Source organism: Homalodisca vitripennis, chromosome 7 (assembly GCF_021130785.1).
Source record: "Homalodisca vitripennis isolate AUS2020 chromosome 7, UT_GWSS_2.1, whole genome shotgun sequence".
In the NCBI taxonomy this organism is placed as follows: domain Eukaryota; kingdom Metazoa; phylum Arthropoda; class Insecta; order Hemiptera; family Cicadellidae; genus Homalodisca; species Homalodisca vitripennis.
In genome coordinates this window covers 18,595,435-18,617,570 of record NC_060213.1, presented here as the reverse complement: position 1 = coordinate 18,617,570, position 22,136 = coordinate 18,595,435, and the positions used below count along the sequence as shown (strand labels likewise).

General features: G+C 37.0%; 1 protein-coding gene across 2 annotated transcripts in view; it reads right to left on the bottom strand.

The window, feature by feature from the left end:
• Positions 1-5,241: 5,241 nt before the first annotated feature.
• LOC124366946 (bromodomain-containing protein 4) overlaps positions 5,242-22,136 on the bottom strand; it is a 33,947-nt gene continuing 17,052 nt past the window's right edge. The window contains exons 5-12 of one of the 2 annotated variants that reach the window (XM_046823564.1): positions 21,068-21,158; positions 17,530-17,735; positions 16,099-16,347; positions 9,980-10,107; positions 8,915-9,163; positions 8,253-8,413; positions 7,194-7,323; positions 5,242-5,342 (exon numbers count right to left, since the gene is read on the bottom strand). In XM_046823564.1, coding sequence (XP_046679520.1) covers positions 5,316-5,342; positions 7,194-7,323; positions 8,253-8,413; positions 8,915-9,163; positions 9,980-10,107; positions 16,099-16,347; positions 17,530-17,735; positions 21,068-21,158 — 1,241 coding nt within the window. In that variant the 3' untranslated portion in view covers positions 5,242-5,315. The remainder of the gene's footprint in view (positions 5,343-7,193; positions 7,324-8,252; positions 8,414-8,914; positions 9,164-9,979; positions 10,108-16,098; positions 16,348-17,529; positions 17,736-21,067; positions 21,159-22,136) is intronic. The other variant, XM_046823565.1, reaches the window with a different exon arrangement.

Genomic DNA, 22,136 nt, shown 5'->3' with positions numbered 1-22,136 from the left:
GTAGTTTTCAAGTTCACTAAAAAACTAGCCAGATGGGATTTATACATTTCTATGAAGATATAACATATAGCACTGGCCCCTGTTAGTTTTAGTGTTAACACAGACCTTGCACACTATCTAGGACTTATCTAGGGTTTAAATCTTTTGACTAAAGATTGTCCTTCACAGAGAGGTCATACTATCGCAGAAGAAACTTTCTTTTAGTTTTTTCCGGTTTGGGGGTCACCCTGGAATGTTTTGTTGTATAGACTTGCTGTAAGTTTGGCAGTGGTGATAGCTCGTCTTTCTTTCTTCCCCAACATAAGTTTCTGATTCTGTCTGATTGATCATGACAGACACTGTGCTTGGAGACCTGATCTCTTCTAGTCAACCTCTTGCAAGATACTGAGGTTTCCCTTTGGCTAAGGCTTCGTAACTCAAAGTTAATATGAGTTACTGCTTGCAAACTGTCCATAGTTGACATCCCTACTTCTCCCTGATGCAATGACACATAGTCAAAACGCTTCTGTTAAATTACAAAAAACAAATGGCACTGTTCTGGCTTCTCTGTGTGTGCTTGGATATACTATTTCTGTAAGCAGCGTAGCAACCAAGCAGGGATCACTTCTGTCTGGTTTATACTTCCAGTTGAACCCACACTGGGCACAGCAAAAACCGATGTGTCACTTAAATCTGGGCAACCTTATGTTCAGGAGCAGCACATCACTAACTACAAATGTTGAGATTCTGGGGTGCAAGGGTAATTCGATAGGTCTAGTCTACTATGGGAGATGACTGTTTGGAGTTGGTGGGGTTCCCTAAAGGTTCTTGCTAACTTAGACATATGGGTGTGCCACCCCTGCCTACTTTGACTGGAGAGGCTGGTTCAGAGCTGGCCTCCCCTTCTTCCGGAGGAACATGACTTTGAGATTAGTGCCCTAATTCTTCCTCATGGATATCGATAGGAGGCGGCCCCTACCCCTAACCTTACCCATCCTGAATATCCTGTCACTCCGGAAGCAGCACTATGGTCCTTATACAACTAAGTGCAATTTATTAGCTGCTTGTCCTAAGAGAACAAAAAAAAGGCGACGTAGCAGCAATGCCCAACATGATACCTTGAGTCTTGACTGTGCCACAGTCAGCTGGCCTGTCACCACAGAGCACAATACCCACACCCTAGTGCCTGAACAACATTGTAAGGAATCCGATTAAGGACACTACACTGGGCTGCGATTAGTTTGAGACCATTTCAAAATTGATTCAAGGTCAACTTTGGTTAGAGAAGTAGCCTCTTTAGATCGAGTTTGCCATTATGCACCTAACAGGGAAAACTGAATGTACAGATTAAACAACAAAGGTCTAAGCCAACATCCCTGAGGCACAATCCTTTTGTTGACCAGTGCAGTAGAAGTTTAATTTCCCAACCTTGTAACCTGTGACTTTTTCCCTTCCATGTATGGCTTGCAGCTTAGTCGACTTTGCAACAGAGCAATCAATCATATTTAATCTTTTTCTTTCTTTTTTTGTCCTGAGGGAAAAGGACGGTTTGTCCCCGCGTTTAGTCCTAAAAGGACCTTTGCGCCTCCCTTACTTAAATTTGTGTCTTCAAAGTCCAAGCTTTTACAGAAGCTGATCAGATTTGAGGGCTCCTGTTCTCTGATATTTCATCTTGGTGTATATACAAGAATTTTATTAAATACGTAAAAATCCGTTTGTATCGCGGTCACTACCCTTTAATTACCCAGCAGGGATCACTTCTGGCTGGTTTATACCTACCAGTTGAACCCACACTAGGCACAGCAAAAACCGATGTGCCACTTCAATCTGGGCAACCTTATGGATGTCCAGTAGCGGCACATCACTAACCGCAAATGTTGAGATTCTGGGGTTCATGGACAATTCCATAGGTCTAGTCTACTGTGGAAGATGACTGTTGGAGTTGGTGGGGTTTGTTCCCTTAACTCAGAGGTTCTTGTTAACCTCAACAGGGGTGTGCCACCCCCTGCCTACTTTGACTGGAGAGGCTGGTTCAGAGCTGGCCTCCCTTCTTCCAGGATGACTTTGAGATGTAGTGCCCTAATTCTTCCTCATGGATCTCGATAGGAGGCGGCCCCTAATCCCTAACCTTACCTATCCTGAATAGCCTATCACTCCAGAAGCAGCGCAAAGGTTCTTACAGGACTAAGTGCAATTTATAAGCTTCTTGTCCTAAGAGAACAAAAAAAAAAAGAAAAAAACCCTTTAATGCGTACCGCTCGTTTGTGCTGAACTCCGGAACGGTCGGCCGATTTTAAATTGTCCAATGTATTGATTGTTTGGGGGGAAGAGGGATTGCCGCGACACAGGAGTAGAACTAACCAAGATATATTCCACTACACTAGTGGAGGCAACCTTCAAATGTAGCTCACGAACACGTTGATCTTCATTCAGAATTTCACGATCCACATCACATATAATACAATGTCTCGAGATTAATACATTCTTGATTGAAGAAGCAGCTCTCAAATTATGTCTTGATGTTTTAAGTTCTTGGTGATGGAAAAATTGTTTTTGTAATTTTTTCCCAGTTCTCAGAAAAATTCCCGGTTTGGGGGTCACCCTGGAATGTTTTGTGACATGTCTAAGTGGAAAGTTTATGGGCCTTTTATTTTTTGGAGCAGGATCTGTATCTATATTATATCCAATGTATTATGTATACAAGGTTTCTTACAACCTCTTCAATTTCCAATTGTTTCAGAAGTACCCGTTTTAATAGACATGTCGATCAACACAATCTTGAATTTTACAAAAAGAAAACATATTACAGAGGTGTTAGATATCTACATAATTTACCAACAAAATTTATAATGGAAACAAATCTGTTAAAATTTAAAAAAGAAGTCAAAGATTATTGAACTAATTTGTCTCTATATTCTTTTGAGGAATATTTCAATACAAAAACCAATTAATTCATTTAAAGAAGAATTGAAGATAAATTGTTGAGATGTTACGATTGTATTTTTTTTACTTATATTTTAAAATTAATATTAGTATTTAGTTTCATTGTAGTGACGCTATTCTTTGTACCTTGTACATATTACAGAATAAAGTAGTTTGACTATGACTATGACTATGACTAAGTCACAAAGACCTTGCAGAATCACCATCACTTTCACTTGACTAATTTTGAGTACTTCTATTAGATTTTGAAGGATAGAATTATAATATTAAATTTTCATTTGGTTGAAGAACTTGATTGCACAATATGGCTCAAGAGGATACATACATATATCCTACTGCAATTTTAAATATTAAATTCTTGTTGAACTTTACTGTAATATGTTAATTTTTTTAGGTACAGTTTTTTTCTGTGGGATCTAGATACAGAATTAATAAATACTATCTGATGTTGTGCAGTAGAATAGAAATGGCAGATATACATCCCACTGCACAGTTATTTCTCAAGTGACTCAACACACTTTCCTTCTCCCGCAGTGTTTTTCACAACTCGAATCTCTCCACCAATCAGAGTTGATATTATCTTGTAAGGACTAGTTTTTCACTGTAGCGATTATGTCGAATCCTCCAGTGCCATATATCAAAAAATTATGTCCTAGATATTTGTATTTTCCAAAATATTTGATTAGTTTAATATAATTAATGTTTTTATACATTTAAATCATTTAATTGTTTAGTTTTAATTCAATATTACTTTATTTTCTAAAAATCTGTAAATTTTTTTGCAGCTCTACAAGGAAGTAACATTACAAAAACACAATATTTTTAAGATAAGAGTATACAGTTTAGATCAGAACTGAAAATGCTTTATTTTTTATTTTAAAATGTAAAATACGTAAGATTCATACATAACACAACATACACGTCGCCATCCTTCATTTAATTATGACAACAAAAAACAAGAATATTATAAATATATGAAAAATAAATTTGTCCTGAATGTTCCTCAAAAGCTTGTAGTTCACAGCATATATGGATGGCATTCCTCAAGTGAAACCTGCGTAATTGAGGTGGCCCTAGGATTAACATGAGGCATATCCAGAAATTAAGTGCACTGAGACTCATGGCCAGAGGGATTTTTATTCTTGACATGTTGCCTGCATTGCCATATAGCTTAATTCATCCCCTGCACAACGAGACTGGTTTGAGGTCAGTACGTTGAAAACTGTCGATTTGATAATAAGTTTTGTGAAAAATTTCAATCTAATATCCCATATGTGGTGTCATCCATTATCCTGTTTAATATGGAAAAACTCCGGTTGAGGTTTATAATAAGGTAAAAACTGCATCATTCCAAATGATGGGGAAAAGAAATTTATGTCCATGGACTTTGTAGTGCCTCAAAATTCTTGCCCAGCTTCCATTCGATTCAACTTGTGTTGGACTGTCAGGTGTTTTAGAACCCACCTCGCAGACAACTTCCGATATCCTAGGATTTCTGTGATGGTTTTGTGTATCAGAGATTTGGAGAATTGCGAAAATATCACAGAAGGTTCATCCACAGTCTGCGTTCGTTACAGAGTTATTTTCAAATTTTTTTCCAGAATTTTAGTCACAATTGAAGTTCTTCCGTCTCTCTCTGATCATCATACACAGATGTACGATTGTTTTTAAACTCGCAACACCACTTGAACACACTCGTACGATTCATAGCTTTATCATCATATGTGGTTTTTACTTCATTGTAAATCTCAACCAGAGTTTTTTCTTTCCAAACGAGGGTAACGGATGACACTGCATATTTAGCACTTTGTGGGAGATTAGACATTTTTCACAAAATGCATTATTGATAGTTCTCTACGTACCGACCTCGGACAGTCTTGTTGCGGGGGGGGGGGGAGTGTAATCAGGCTACATGGCAATGCAGATATGCCTAAATAAAAATCTCTTGCGATACCCTCAGTACACTTACTTTCTGGATATGCTTTGTTTGTAAAAGTTTTAAAGCCTCAATTAAAAAAAAAATAAATTCTGCACTACCAAATCCTAAAAACTTCCAACTTCATATAGTTTGCCAATTTTTTTTTGTAAAACATGATTTATTTTATCAAACATTGAGGGACCTCCTGACTCAAAAGTAATGCGTCTTTGGAAAGTTAAAAATAATATTTATCTCTAGAAAGTATCCTACAAGTTTCTTGTAGATTCAGATACAAAGATATAATTTGTTTTACACACAAGAAATTCCACTCCTTGTGCATTAATTGAATACAGGGCTTGTATCAGGGTGTACAGGTAGTAAGAAATAAATAGCACAGTGACAACAATTAACTAAAATGTATTTACAAACAATTATAGCACTTGCAGGATTGTGATAGATAATGAATATAACTCTCTCAATAGTAGGGCCTCCTCGGGTTATTCTGCAACAAACAAAACACATGTCAATCTAATCACTTGTACTACTACAGATAATGATCAGCACAAATGAAAATAGCAAACACAAAACTAACCTTTAGAGATAAGTATTACAACGACAACATGATACCTTAGTACCTATCCTTTTTGCATCATGGATGATATTCATACAGAAACAAACTTTGGAAGTAGGAGAAGAAACAACGGGCATGGCATTAGTAAATGACATCACTATTATATATATACGTGCAGTTTTTCAATTGTTTGATAATTATGTAATTATTATATGTATATTAAATACAAATATTATTGGCATGTGATGACAGACACAACTAAAGCCCGTAACGGTTTTCTTTTTGCACCTTTAAAACTATTTTGTTTTGCTGACTATTTTGTTGTTTTTTACAGAGACAGGTTTGTAGAGTTTGGTCACATGTTAATGCAAAATGTTTTTTTTTTTTTAATTCATTGTAATTTTTAATATAGTGCCCACTAAGTCATTTTAAATAGCCTTGTCCGTGCTATCATCACACAAACGAAGGCAATCGCCTATTTGTTTCTTGTGGTACAGTAAACACTAGAAATAAAACCATAAAATACTCCAGGACTTGTGACTTGCAATGTGACGTAGCTGACTGCACTGTATGACTAAAATACTCATGACAGAGGACCCAGGAAGTGCTGATGCTAATAGAAAACACCAAAACTACTTGGGCGACACACGGTCACATAGGAATACTCTTGCACAATATTACAACAGACAATAAAACAGGAATATTACACTTAACAATGTGTAATATTACGTTAGTTGCACACATTTTACACAATCACTGTGAACGTAATAGTACGTCAAAAACGTGAAATGATTAACTGTGGGCAGTCAATACTTCAGTGACACCACAGAAATTGACACATTACCCTTACCACAGCCAGCTTCCTAACTTCGGCAGATAACAGTCTCAGAGAGGATATGATATTGAGTTACCTAGGTCAATAATAACTAAACTCAATATTTAAATTGAAATTCACTAAAATTAGGTAATTACTAGAATATTTGAATAGATTACAACTCTAAGCAAAAATATATTTTAGAGTGATGGTTCTATCTACAAATCGATGCACAGGACTAGCTATACCTTACAAAATACCTGCCACACTATCCTTATATGGTGTAATGTTTATTCTCTTGTAAAACCAAATCCCAACTTATTCAATTTTGTGTACATCACATACTGTCCTTACTTGCAAGTGATTAGTTTTTTTGTCAGTATTAACCTGTATTATTGGATTTGTTTTGGTGTTCATATTCCACCATATTCTGTTGGTATTAGTGACCTACTTGAGACTAATCGTACTTTTATATTACAAATAAAATACTTTTATACAAGGTAAAACTGTAACTTAAATTATATATTACTTGGTACTGTTACGAAAAAAGAATAAATAAATCATAAAAAAAGTTTTGAGCTATAAAGCTAATAATCACTGTAAGTGTTTGAGAATTATTGCATATATATCACAGTCATTTAAAGGGTAGAAGTTCAAATACTACCATTTAAATACAAGTGTAAAGAGTTAATACCAACTCCTTCAAGACTTCGCAAACATTATTTTCTCTAACTATAAAACAAACATCAGTGTATACAACGCATAATAAATTTTTGTGGTTGTAGGATGTCATAAAACTACTTCTAGTTTTAAAGATAAATCTCTTGTATGTTCAGTAAAAACAAAAGTTAAGTGGCAGAGAGGTCTTTCTTTACTGAAGTCATATTCCATTTCATTTCAATACCAAGGTGACTCAATTTGTTGTATATTATTTATTAGTGATAAGTATTTACAAAAATAGAACCTACCATGGGATTGGGTCTGAAGCGGTAGGCTAACATCATACGTTTGCGGTAGGCGTCGTACTCATCATCGTCTGCCTCCACATCTTCTGGTCTCTCGATGCCCAAGCCTTGGTTCTCAGGACGCATCGTGGCTCTAACAACACATAACCACAATTGCAGATTTAGGAATGAATTCATGAGCTACCTTAATTATGATATTATAACAAATTTCATACGGAATAATGGGATCTTACACATATTGAGAATCTTTTGGAGATTCTTCTAAACAAGTGGTAGCATTGGATAATATCCAATTGAAGGAGTTTTAAAATTTGTGATAACATTTTCAATATTTGGCACTAAGGCACCAGTTAACCCTTCCCACGCCGTAGACGGATATATTAGAATGGTAGACTTTGACCAAAACGCCAAATACAGTCAAATCCAATATTATAGATAATGTCTCTTGGAGTTTTTTAGTTCACAAAAGGCCTTTGAAATGCCTGGTTCACGCTCTGTGCTTATCGCTGTTGCCAAGGGTATTTATAAAAGACCTTCACTCTGCGGCAGGAGGGGGAGAGCGCCCTCTGTCTAACTCCGACCACCTGCTCGTCAGTGCTCCGTCTCATACAGAGCCATAACCAAACATATCCATGGTGTGTATTACTGCTGCTCACTCAATTGTCAGGATGACATATCTCGTTTATTATTCGTCATTGTGTGATTAGTTTGAAATATTTATCTTGTTTTATTGTAAAATGTAAGTAAACTTTTCATTTAATTACATTTTACAATGAAATTAAAATTTATTTTAAATAAACAGTTTTGTAAATAGATTTTTTTTTTAAATTTTTATCAATACGTTAATTTTAAGTAAAATGCCCTTTTTATACTTTTTTGCTTTTACCTTATATAATTTACTTGCAATAAAACTTAGCTTTGAACTTAAAGAAACAAATTTTTTTACTTGTCTTGGCGCTATAGAAAAGTGAATGGATTTATTAGTAGCGTGCGAAGGGTTAACTATCGTAGACCTTTGAAAATATCAGATGTTTAACCGTAGAACAGAGAACTCTGACTGACTTGTTGACAGGATCCATGATGCCGCTGCCGTCCGGCCCCAGACCCTGGCCCTCGGTCCAGCCCAGCTTCTGCAGCATCTGGAAGCCGATGTTGTCCTCCTTCAGTTTGAACTCCTTGTAGTCCGAGAGGTCTGGCTCACGCCCTTCTTTCAACGCTTCGTACTGTAACAACGCACTCCCTTACATCGCATCACGTCTCGGGAAAGGATCCAAGTTAAAAGTTGTTTAAAAGAATTTCTCAGACGGTAATTGAACATTTTTATGTAGAAAACTTTGACAGGATAAACAACACGCTCAATAAAGTACCACAAAACATAGCTTGGCTTTCACAAAGAATACAATTTTATTTCAAATACCACTCAAGACACATACAGTTGTAAAAACGAACGATAAAACAGTAAAGTCAAACCAAATTTAAAATTTAATGTGACTTCATAAGGGTTAAGATATATAGCAATTAGCAAACAACGCAATACAAAGGATTGCAAGACTACAAACCAAGATTAACTAAGAGGATTTTTTGTAATGTAATGGCAGAAATCTATAGAGAAGGGGTAAGAAAGTTTCAAAGCTGTTACAATGGCTTGACAAAAAAAGTGTTAAGATATTATAGGAAGTACAACAAACCGCAACTGGTTTGACCTTCTGTGGGACGATCCCTACCTTCTCCATAAACCTGGCGAGTTCGTCAGGGGGCAGAAAGTCGCCGATGTGATGCTTCCCCTTGGCTTGCTCGGTGAGCTCGTCAGCCCACAACTGCGTAGCTTCCATCTCTGCGCTGCGTAACTTGTGCTCCCAAGTACCGCCCTCTGTCTCCTCGTCAGAGTCGTACTCGTACTTGTTGCGCCCAGCTGCCTGTAACCGCTGCAACTCCTCCTTCTTGCGCATCATGTCCTGGTACAGCAGGTTTATCTGTGACAGACAACGAGTATCAGTATAAATCGTCTTCCGAAACAACAACTGTTGTCTTTTTTCTGTTTGTTGCTTTTGTTATAAAATACCTACAAATAATGTGTTAATGTCCTTGATGTCAACGGCCTGACTACTGCATTACATTGTATAAAGTGAAAATGTTCTTAATTTTATTTAATTATAAAACAAAATTAAAAAAGACGAATAAACACCAATTTTTAAAGCTGTATATGGCAGTTTTTTACTGATTTTCACTAAAAGGATTTCAACTTGCAAAATCAAAGTATTCACTGACAACGGTACATTGAAAGAGATTGTTGTGAACTCATCTTATCTTAGAGATATAATATTATGGGAACTGAATTTTTTCAGTGTACAAGGGACAAAGAACTGTTAATAAAAGTGATGATAAAAGGAAACCAAGAGTTTTATTTCTACTTTTCTCTTCTCACTACTTCCATTCTCTTTTCCTTTTCCATTATATTACATCGCAAATCTGTCCTATTTTAAACTATTCACTATGTTACACACAGTGTTATGTTCAGTACAGGCAAACAATTTACAATTATAAAATGTTGCATAACACTACAAATCCAAGACATCAACTTATTAGAGCCAGTACCAACACACTAGTTTCTCAACTGAAGTTTTGATACAAATTAAGAATATCAAATCGATTGAGTTGATATATTTTGTCAACATACAGATATGTATAAGAAATAAATACAATTTTATATCATTAAGAAGACCAAAAATAAAAGCTTTATTAATTGCAATTGCTGTCTGTTAAATTATATAATTTTCCATAAACCTCACCTTATAATGATCTTCCGCTTTCTTCCACTCCGCCTCCGTCAGATTGGCTCGTCCAAACGACTTCATTGCGTAAGAGACAAATGCAGGATCTGTACGCGTAACTTTACTAATCATAGACCCAGACATTCCTGAACAAGAACAATGAATTATATCAATAAAGAGTTACAAATTTACAATGTTCTTTGAATAAATAAAAATCCCACAGTAATTTGCGTTAGCTACTGTTAAACATTATTCAAATATTGTGATAAATATAAAATGTATGGCCAGAATATGAGTTTCATGTTAACCTATGGTATCGTCCTCCAGAACGAGTCAATGTAAGGTTTAAGGAGTAAAAATGATAAATAACAACGTTCTAGAATATTAAAAGTGAAACTACTTTTGTCATGCAGAGCAATAATTCTTTACCTTACATTTGCGCAGTTATGTATTTATTTATTTTATTCACCAACGGCATACACCATTTTACACTATTACAAAAAAAATAAAGATGGCCAACAAGTGTAACAAGATTAAAAATAAGTATTAATAATTAAATTATGAATAAATTATGTGAGACAACTATTATATAATAATGGAGTTCATGCAAAGACAGCAAGCAACAACTACTATACTATGCAAGCAAAAACAAGAATATTTAAATGTAAAATCATTAGAAAAATAACTTTAGAAAAAATAACAATAAGTTAACAGTATAAAAATAAGCAGAGAAAACAAGCAAATAACTGTAATAAAATATGTAAATATTAACAGAAAAATAAATATATATATAAAAAAATAACAATGTAACGATATAACAATAGACAAAGATAACAAGGAATAAATATGTATGACAATAACAACGTAAACTAAATGACAAGCTAACAGACAAGCTAACAACAAACTAAATTATAAACGTAGCACATTGGAGGATGAGGCAACACTGATCAGGCTTTCATCAGCAGCAGCACGCCGAACCGCACCCAGGGCTGCAACAAAGAGGTCGACTGAAGAGCCAATGTCGTTCCCGAAACGCATGAGTCTAGGTATGGGACTAAATCGAAGATAGTTGGTCCCAGCATGGTCAGGCTCGAAGAGGCGCTGATGTCTGGTGGATCTGGCAGGAACGCGGAAGTTGATTGACTCCAGTAAGAAAGGGCTGCTGACTTGGTTATTGAGGAGCTTGGAAAGGAAGATACAATCAGCCACCTTCCTCCTGCGATCAAGACTCAGAAGACCATAAGCAGCTGACACCTCATTGACTGGAACTTCACGAAAGTCAAATCCCGCACGACATCCCAGGAACCTGATGAAACTTCTTTGCACCGACTGGAGATGATGAATCTGGCAGAGCTGATATGGAGACCAAACTACAGAGGCATACTCAAGTAACTGGCGGACAAGGGACTTGTAGAGAATCGTAGAGGCATGGGTATTCGCCATGTTTTGAAGAACGGAGGACCAAACCAAGCATACGAGAGGCCCTGGCGCAGATTTGACTGATGTGGGGACCAAACTCAAAAGAAGAGTCAATAAGAACACCAAGGTCCTTGATGGTATTGCATCTCTCCACCCGGTCGCCATCGAGAAAATAGTCGGCTACCACTGGATTTAATTTCCTATTGAACGTTATCAACTTGGTCTTGGAAAGATTCACAGTCATATCATTCACACAACACCAGTCAAAAAAATCGTCAAGAGCATCCTGCAGAGACTGGCAATCATTCTGAGATGCAACCTCCACGGACAGCTTGATGTCGTCCACAAAGAGAAGAAAGGGAACCTTGATGGCATGCTTAATATCATTGATTAAGATTGAAAACAAGAATGGTCCAAGGTGAGACCCCTGTGGAACACCAGAACTTGCAGTAAAGCTAGTTGAGACGCCAGAACCAAGGCGCATGGCAAGTTGACGATCGGTAAGATAGCTGCTGAACCATTGCAACATTGTGCCAGAAAACCCGTAGCCCTGTAGCTTCGCAAGAAGATGACGATGGTTGATCTTATCAAATGCCTTGCTAAAGTATTGGCCATGTATTGTTCATTACTAACGTCAGCCATTAGGTGGTGCATTGGATGTGTAAACTAACAATAATAGTAAATTCATAGGTGATCTGGTTCAAAAGAACATCGTATTGTTTGTTAATACATTCAGAGAATAAGATTTCATATAGGGCTGATACGAGTACCTCCTACCATCAGCGCAGGGTGTCCTGCACTAAAAGCGATAAACAAAAATCATCTCTCAAAACAGTAGACTACCTACCAGTATAAGATAAAAAATTTTACAATCTGATCACTAATGCCTACAGCCATTACTGCAATCTGGGAATTAAGTACATATATTATAAATACACCTAACCATAACTTTTTAATATTTTGTAAGAAAATATTTTTAATGTTTTAAGAATGTCGTTATTTGTCAATTTCCCTCCCTTAAACTTTATATTGTTTTGTTCAGGATGATTGCAATAGATTAATAACAGAAGACTCATATGTCCTACCAATGAGAATAAAAGCAAATTTAGCAAGGCCATGTAGAGTGAATTGTTTTGCTAATAAAATGCTTCATTGTGTTGGGGAGACTCCAATATCTACATCCTCGACCTAGACTATTTGATCAGATGATTCAAATAGGTCTTTTGAGGTCATTAGATGAGGAGACCAACTGAAGTGTAACATTTCGAATGAATCCGCTGACGCACTTGTTTCAATGACCAAAACCGCAACCTCCAACCACGATAAACAGAGAGCCAACACTACAAGCTGTCTGTAAATTACTGAACTTTCTGCCATTTTCACAAAAAAAGACCTGCACATAACTGTTGCTCTTCTAAATGATCACTCTTCCAAGACACAGAGAGAGGCTTGTCACAAGCTTGAGCCAATGAGGAGTTCAAAATTTTGAGTACCTTTTTCTGTTTTAAATAAAAAATTCTGTTCTTTAAAAACTCACAAAATATCTACTGCAACAGAATATTCATGGGAATTTGTATCCAAACAACCTTCATTTTTACTCTCAAATGGTAAAGTCAGACTGCTAAGTCAGCTGATTGTACAAAGTTGATCTGGAGGCATGGTACACATCACTACTATTATTCATTCTCTTATCAATTCCAAGATGCGTGATGCTGAATATGACATGAAAAGATAGTTAAGAATATTTGTGGTTCTCAAACCCTTAGATTCCTTACTTAAAGTACAACCTATTACTTGAAAAACTTCAAACTCTAAATGTCAGGCATTACACATTTGATTATTTCAATCTTATTTATCACACAGGATACAATTTGTTGTTTTGAAATAGTTAATTTTAACAAAAAAACTCACAATTGCATAAAACAACTTACATACAGTGTTCGGCAAAACATAGAAAATTGCAGTGGCTAATTTAGTTTCAGACAAGGAATGTGAACAACAAATGCAGAAGTGAGTCTTGTTCAAATGATTATAGAAATCATTGAGAGTTGAAGGCTTTGGTGTGTAATTTAAACCTCGCAAAAGAGACCAAGATATGTCAGCACTGATGGCACTGGACTCTTGTGTGTTCAAATCCAAACTTGTCTGGGATTGCTATCAAGTCGTTTCTTCCCTTGCCACAATCAACAATGTGACTGTTTGTTGGGTTCCTGGTTATGAGGGGATCCGTGGGAATGAAAGAGCTGATGTCCTGGCCAACCTGTGCTCAGTATCCAATATGAGACCATAACCATACCGTGGCATTTGGCATTAATAGGTGTAAATCCTTTGGGGCTGTCTCGAGATGGGATCGTGCTGAACATGAGAGAAGGTGGAGGCTGTATCCGGGCATGAGAATGAGCAGAATGGTACTACAGTCGCCTTCCTCCAGAGTGGCGTCTCACTAAGTAGATCAATGTCTTCTCAGGTTATAGGCCTGATCACGGGACATGGTCACCTGAGGCATCTTCACAGAGTCGGCATCCTTTGGGAGGATATGTTCTGTAGAATGTGTGATGAACAGGAGGAAACTGCTAAACACTTGCACGTTTGGACAAGGGTGGTGAATTTCCCCAGGAGGACCTGATAGATTGTTTTTGCCGATTTGTAAAACTGCTGAAACCGTAGACTGGTAGGCTTCATGGTGTGCTTCTGGATTGCACAAAAGGTCCTTGAGCCTTAACCCTTCAACGTGGTTCCACGTGACATTCACAGCTGACTAACGAAGCCCGTTGCGGTGGTTTCACGTGAACGCCACGTTTTCGTGCAGACCGTACGCCTAAGCGATCTAGCAGCGACAGTTTGAACTACTTCAAGCGATGTTTTATATCGTTAGAAAGAGGACATTCCATTCTTGATTTTCGTATTCACAGAATATATTTTTTTTTATTCAGCTGTTCTAAACCTAAACCAAACAGATGACTCAGTCAGCTGTCTTGTGATATTCCAATACATCGTGTCTGTTGTTGTTTATTGCTGACCGGCTTGTGTTTACACTGTGTTTTATTAGATCTTGTATAATATTAATTGTTTTATATTAAGTTTATAGTTGGTACTAGACGTAGTGGTTATTATTTTGAGCATAAATAATACTATTACATTTTTCAGTAAGTGCAAATAATAATGGTAGTAATTTACTGAATGTGTGTTTGTGAGTGATGTAGGCCTACGCCTATCTGTGAAAGTTAGTTATTTTTATGGATAATTTGAACAATTTAGGGTAAGTGGTTTTATAAGTTCTAACTTTTAGACATTTCTTTATTGTTTATAAAACGTAAAGATATCACATTGTCAAATGGCAGTGACCAAATAGCCGACTGGCTAAATGACCAACAGTCAGACTGTGGCAGTGAGATAGACTTTAGCCCTGGTGTGGAAGATTTGGATTATACACAGTTAGATTGTATTGAAGATAATTTAAATGATGATCAAATGTTGCTGGAAAGTACACCTGAAAATGAAATCTTGCCTCCTAGGCCTAAAAAAATCAAAAAAAGGTCCCTCAATGATTTGGGAAACCATGGAGGGTTACATTCCTGAAAGAGAAGTTTTTACTGGGCAACCAGGACCTAAATTTTTTCTAAATATTTCTGTAAGACTAGAACGAATCATGGGTCTTATTGAAAAGTATGGCTCAGAAGTCAAGAGGCCAGTCTATGAGCGCCCTTCAATTGAGCCTAAACCAAAACGCCTAGTTGAGAGGCATTTCATCAAAAATATACCACCTACAGAAAAGAAATCCAAGCAAAACAGAGTTTGTGTGGTATGTTCCAAACAAGGAAAAAGGAAAGAAACAAGATTTTGGTGGCCTGATTGCCAGGCTGCAATGTGTGTGGAAACCTGCTTCAAGAACTATCACACCAAATCAAATTTTTGACTGGTAATTTTTCATCTTGATATGAATAATATTCAATATTAATTAATATTGTAACCTAAACAACTGTTTTTATTAGAAGTAAGATAAATTAATAAAATAAAATTTGTTACAATATTTACAAGAGGTACAAAATGTAATTATAACTAAAATATAGCAATCTATGATCATTAGCACATAAAACTACCACAGCAGGCAGTTGGTGGGCTCCAGGAAATACCCACATTGAAGGGTTAAGTGGATGGAAATAGGCTGCCCCATAGAAGAAGGAGAAGAAGAAGTCCAAGATATTATTGCTACTTTCAGTACTGATTTCTACAAAAAATTCCCTTACTTCTCTCATCCAGCTAATTCAAATTCTCCTTTAAAAGAAAACAATTTACTTAATAGGAACAAGTGCAACAGTTAGCACTACTACGATTAGGAACGTCACAATTTCATTCCATCAATCTCCACCTCCACACAGTACGACTGAAGTCATTACCAATGATACAGTTATTATATGTCCTTGTTTACTGGCAACCACAAGTTAGCATTGCAGTAGGGGAAACAAAAGAGGTGGGGACCAATAAAATGGGCAGGCCTACGCGACGTTACCACAAAAAATCGCTGCCCCCCCCCCGGCACAGCGCGCTGCGGTTACAGCGGAGAATAATTTGGCAATGTAGCTCAGCCATCGTTACCATGCGCCAAACAGGCTCCTCCCTCAACTGCACTCTCTGGTGGTCCCTACTGTAGCCAAGTCTTTCTTTTACAAACAAACCACACACAAATAGATATGTCAATTCTATCTCTGAATACTTACCAGGGACATTCACGGATGGCACTGTAGGGTTCATGGGTGGTACAATAGTGTTGACCACGCCCAAAGCTGACGGCACCACCATACCGACCGGACCGACGCCAGGTGGTCTTATACCGGGAGGTAAACCGGGTGGTGGAGGTGGTGGCACTAGAGGCATCGTGGGCGGCATATCCACTTTCTCATCATTTGCGGCCCACCTGCTCCTTCGCTTCTTCTTCGGTACGGGCTCATCGGTCTTGAAGCCTGTCTCTAAAACAAAATCACTCATCATTGATTTAAAGAGAATAAACAGGATAGAGATAAAATTCCGAGTTATTTAAACCTATTGAATAATGTAATATATCCCACTAAGACTCCACAAGAACTGTATTAAGGCTATTTTAATTTTAATTTCGCTAAATTTTTTTATTATACTCTCCTAATTCTACAGAACCCAAAATCATTATCACACTTGCTGCTTAATTTCATTATTTCTGTCAATACAACAGTGAAATTCAGTGCAGTTGTGATAATACAGACGGAATCGAATTGAAAAATTTAATTCTGTTCTTTCAATAAATACATTCGCTGAGTTCTGATAAATTTGAACTGCCATATATTAAAAAATACAGTGCATAAAGATGTGTTGTTCTACAAAAATAACTCATTTAGGTTACAGGAGGCCTTATCTTGATAACTTGTGTGTATTACTTTCATCGTCACAAGATTTGCAGAGTTACTACAAAATTTAGTTATGTTTTACTCAGCTTATTGTGTAATTTAATTTACATACACATAACGTAGTTATGGTGGGAAGAGTTGATTCAATGTGAATGTCGAGTTTAGCTCTGGTTCACCTTCCTCTTGGTGCAGCGTCTGGAATCTGACGTTGTCACAGACTTGACTTCTGGAATCTGGAGCCGTATTCGTCTGAAGAGATTTAAAAGAAGTCGGCGATTAAGAAGATCGAAATGAAACTCATTAAATTGTTTCATCATAAGAGAGAGAGACACCTAGATTACAGTATATAGTGTAATCTAGGTGAAGAGGTATTCTCATTGTCTCATCAAGTTCACAAATTATAGTCTAGGTGGCTCTGATATTGAAACGATTCATTTAGATCTTTTTCATCGCCAACTATTTTGGATCTCTTCAGACGAACATGACTCCAGATTTCAGGAGCCAAATCTGTGACGTCAGATTCCAGGAAGGTGAACTTGGAGCTAACCTAAACATTCACATTAATTGTACAAATTGCACAGCATTACACTCACAAGAAAATTAACAAAAAACTATAACTAATACTGTACACATTGAACTGCACAAGAGATTACTCGGAACTAGGACAGTAGAAATATCGAGATGTGGTGACTTGTTCATTTTTATTGCACTAAGTGTGATAGTCGATGGTCTACTGCATAATAATTTAACAAAGTTTATTATACAACCTACCTGGCGTTTCAGCAAAAATATCTTGCTTCACAATGAATTCTTTTTTAATTTCTTCTTCCAAAAGAGGCTTGGCTTCGTCTTTTAGGACTATATCTGCACTCTTGTCATCCGTTTCCTCCTCTTTAATGTGGGATCCATTTTTCATTTCAAATCTCTCGTAGAAACTATCTTCAATTTCTTTCTTCACTTCTCCTTGCCTAAAACAACTACAATTTTAAATCGCTTTGCCTACGCCCACTTGTGCTGTAAAACTTTTCTGTTGCACACTTCTCCTATACAAACACCAAACTGAAAAATATACAACTTACATTTTAAATAAAAAATATTTAATTCATAAATTGTTTCAGAGTAACTCAATTAAAAAAATACATCTACAAATTAAAGTTGTGGGGCTAACAAAATTATTAATTAATTGAATTTAGAACCAAAGGAACTATGATTCCAAATGTTATAAGAAAACAGTGTAAGTAAATAAATTTACTTCCTATAAACATAACTAAGATTTAACCATACAACCTCTACATAGACGCTATATTAATTATAATTAATGTTACTGTACGCAATACGTTGCAGAATTACTAATTCGTCAACAACTTTCTATACATTAATAAAGCTGAGTTAACATTTTCTACGAAAACAATTGTTTAAGATTACTCAATAAATACAATCCAATCACCTACCTCAACATACAAGCCAACAACTTGTTTGATGTTTCCCACTTAAACCAATTACATGGAATCCAAATAAACAGTTTTTCCCTGTTCCCAGTTCCCAGTTTTTCACTTGTCCAATCCACATACTATTAGGGGGAAGACTAAACATCTCAAAATAAGGTACACAAAATTATTTTGTTAGTGAAAGAAGAAGGAGAGTATTAGAATACTAGTTTTCCCCACAGAAATTATAACCCATTCGGGTCAATTAGGATAGCGTTTGTCCCAATAGTAATAAGTAGCTAAATCGCGCACTGGCAGTGTCTGTACTAGAGTATGCTGATTAGCACACGGTACTGTGTGTACTGGCATATTAGGGTATACTGATTAGCACACGGTACTGTGTGTACTGGCATATTAGGGTATACTGATAAGCGCACGGTACTGTGTGTACTGGCATATTAGGGTATACTGATAAGCGCACGGTACTGTGTGTACTGGCATATTAGGGTATGCTGATTAGCGCACGGTACTGTGTGTACTGGCATATTAGGGTATGCTGATTAGCGCACGGGACTGTGTGTACTGGCATATTAGGGTATGCTGATTAGCGCACGGTACTGTGTGTACTGGCATATTAGGGTATACTGATTAGCACACGGTACTGTGTGTACTGGCATATTAGGGTATGCTGATTAGCGCACGGTACTGTGTGTACTGGCATATTAGGGTATGCTGATTAGCGCACGGTACTGTGTGTACTGGCATATTAGGGTATACTGATTAGCGCACGGTACTGTGTGTACTGGCATATTAGGGTATGCTGATTAGCGCACGGTAATGTGTGTACTGGCATATTAGGGTATACTGATTAGCGCACGGTAATGTGTGTACTGGCATATTAGGGTATACTGATTAGCGCACGGTACTGTGTGTACTGGCATATTAGGGTATGCTGATTAGCGCACGGTACTGTGTGTACTGGCATATTAGGGTATGCTGATTAGCGCACGGTACTGTGTGTACTGGCATATTAGGGTATACTGATTAGCGCACGGTACTGTGTGTACTGGCATATTAGGGTATGCTGATTAGCGCACGGTACTGTGTGTACTGGCATATTAGGGTATGCTGATTAGCGCACGGTAATGTGTGTACTGGCATATTAGGGTATGCTGATTAGCGCACGGTACTGTGTGTACTGGCATATTAGGGTATGCTGATTAGCGCACGGTACTGTGTGTACTGGCATATTAGGGTATGCTGATTAGCGCACGGTACTGTGTGTACTGGCATATTAGGGTATGCTGATTAGCGCACGGTACTGTGTGTACTGGCATATTAGGGTATACTGATTAGCACACGGTACTGTGTGTACTGGCATATTAGGGTATGCTGATTAGCACACGGTACTGTGTGTACTGGCATATTAGGGTATACTGATTAGCGCACGGTACTGTGTGTACTGGCATATTAGGGTATACTGATTAGCGCACGGTACTGTGTGTACTGGCATATTAGGGTATGCTGATTAGCACACGGTACTGTGTGTACTGGCATATTAGGGTATACTGATTAGCACACGGTACTGTGTGTACTGGCATATTAGGGTATACTGATTAGCACACGGTACTGTGTGTACTGGCATATTAGGGTATACTGATTAGCGCACGGTACTTTGTGTACTGGCATATTAGGGTATACTGATTAGCGCACGGTACTTTGTGTACTGGCATATTAGGGTATACTGATTAGCGCACGGTACTTTGTGTACTGGCATATTAGGGTATGCTGATTAGCGCACGGTACTGTGTGTACTGGCATATTAGGGTATGCTGATTAGCGCACGGTACTGTGTGTACTGGCATATTAGGGTATGCTGATTAGCGCACGGTACTGTGTGTACTGGCATATTAGGGTATGCTGATTAGCGCACGGTACTGTGTGTACTGGCATATTAGGGTATGCTGATTAGCACACGGTACTGTGTGTACTGTCATATTAGGGTATGCTGATTAGCACACGGTACTGTGTGTACTGTCATATTAGGGTATGCTGATTAGCACACGGTACTGTGTGTACTGGCATATTAGGGTATGCTGATTAGCACACGGTACTGTGTGTACTGGCATATTAGGGTATACTGATTAGCACACGGTACTGTGTGTACTGGCATATTAGGGTATACTGATTAGCACACGGTACTGTGTGTACTGGCATATTAGGGTATACTGATTAGCACACAGTACTGTGTGTACTGGCATATTAGGGTATGCTGATTAGCGCACGGGACTGTGTGTCCTGGCATATAAGGGTATGCTGATTAGTGCACAGGATGTTGTGTCCTGGCATATTAGGCATACAAGTATTCAACAAATGTATATCAATCAAACACTCAGATTCTCAGTTATACTATTATATGTTATGTCAGTACTTTCTGAAGAATTACTACATATTTTATAATGTTTTCATAAGTAAATTTAAAGAATTTCCAATTTAATTTACTTATTTCTTTTAGTACAAGGTGCAATTAAGAATATAATACATCTAGTTAAACAAATATTTGATACTTTATTAAACAAACGTTGGGAAAATATAAAACACTATTTTTAGAGAACAATAATGCACAAACCTTAAGTATTAGAATTTGTGGAGTATTATAATTCCTAGTGAAGCTGGTCTTGAGAAATGTGATCATGCACAAATTCTTGTGGTAACAGAGAAATGGCTGTGTTCTATACTTTTGATTCTTAAACGCCTGATAGTCAATTTTGAATACCGTATCTAACTTAGGGTTAGTAATTAGTTTTCCCTGTGTTCTTAAACAAGATTATTACCAATTTTGCAATGTCGACTACTACGTTTTACGGAATAAATCTACTCACCAATGGTCTAAATCACCGATGGCTGGAGTGAGTCCAGTCCCCTTCTGGAGTCCAGGGATTGAGTCACTTTCGCTGGACAGATCTGGGGGAGCTAAACAACTCAAATCAGTGTCTAGCCGCTATACACACACACAAGCCTAGGCACAGAACACTCCCGCGCTTTTAATCAGGTCTACCAACTATTGTGTCCATAATTTTATAATTCACATCTAGAGACCGATCAGCACTTCATCATGCACTCTGTCTAAAAAAGACAACATCTCAAATTATACGAGATAAACATTCTTTAGTATAAATAAATTGTGAAAACTCAAAAATAAATAGAATATTCCAGATTAACAGTTAGCCAACAACTCTGAAGAATCTCCTTTTCAACTCAACAATTTCAACACAGCAAATTTAAAAACAACTGCGAAATGTTACAAATTGTTTTTGGTAAATTGAAGTAATACAATTTCTTTGGGAGAGAGTTCTGTATTCAATACATAACAATATGTACAAAGGGAAAGTTGCTTGACAAATGTTTGCTGTATGAGATTAACAATTATATTTATTAGGAAAGGTGTATAAAAGTAAACCCTAATAACTAAAATTTGATCCCCAATTATGAAATTTATCTCACATCAAAATTACCTAGAATCTGAAGTATAATCTATATAAATGTAAAACCTTCTTCCACCTAGAATCACATCTGTGGACAATAGCTGGGTTTAAAACAATGATTAAGTATTTATTTTGTGAAATATGTTCTCTGATTTATATTATGTAAAACGTTTTGCAAAACAAAGGTAAAAATTTCTGTTCTCAAAACTGGTATGGAAAAAAAGTAATTCGTGTAGTTGTGTTTTCTGCTACTAACGAGTTTTTAAACTGAATTTGCAGGAAATGAGAAATATTTAAAAACACCAAGACCTTGTGCTGGATTTATTTGAATATCCCCATTAGATGTAGTGAAGTCTCCCTCTTTATACTTATAACAACAGGGATAATATTTTAAAAAATTCTCCTTGATCGTTGAGATACCAAAAACGGTGAACTTTTTTATGTCGTATAGTTTTGATTGATAAAC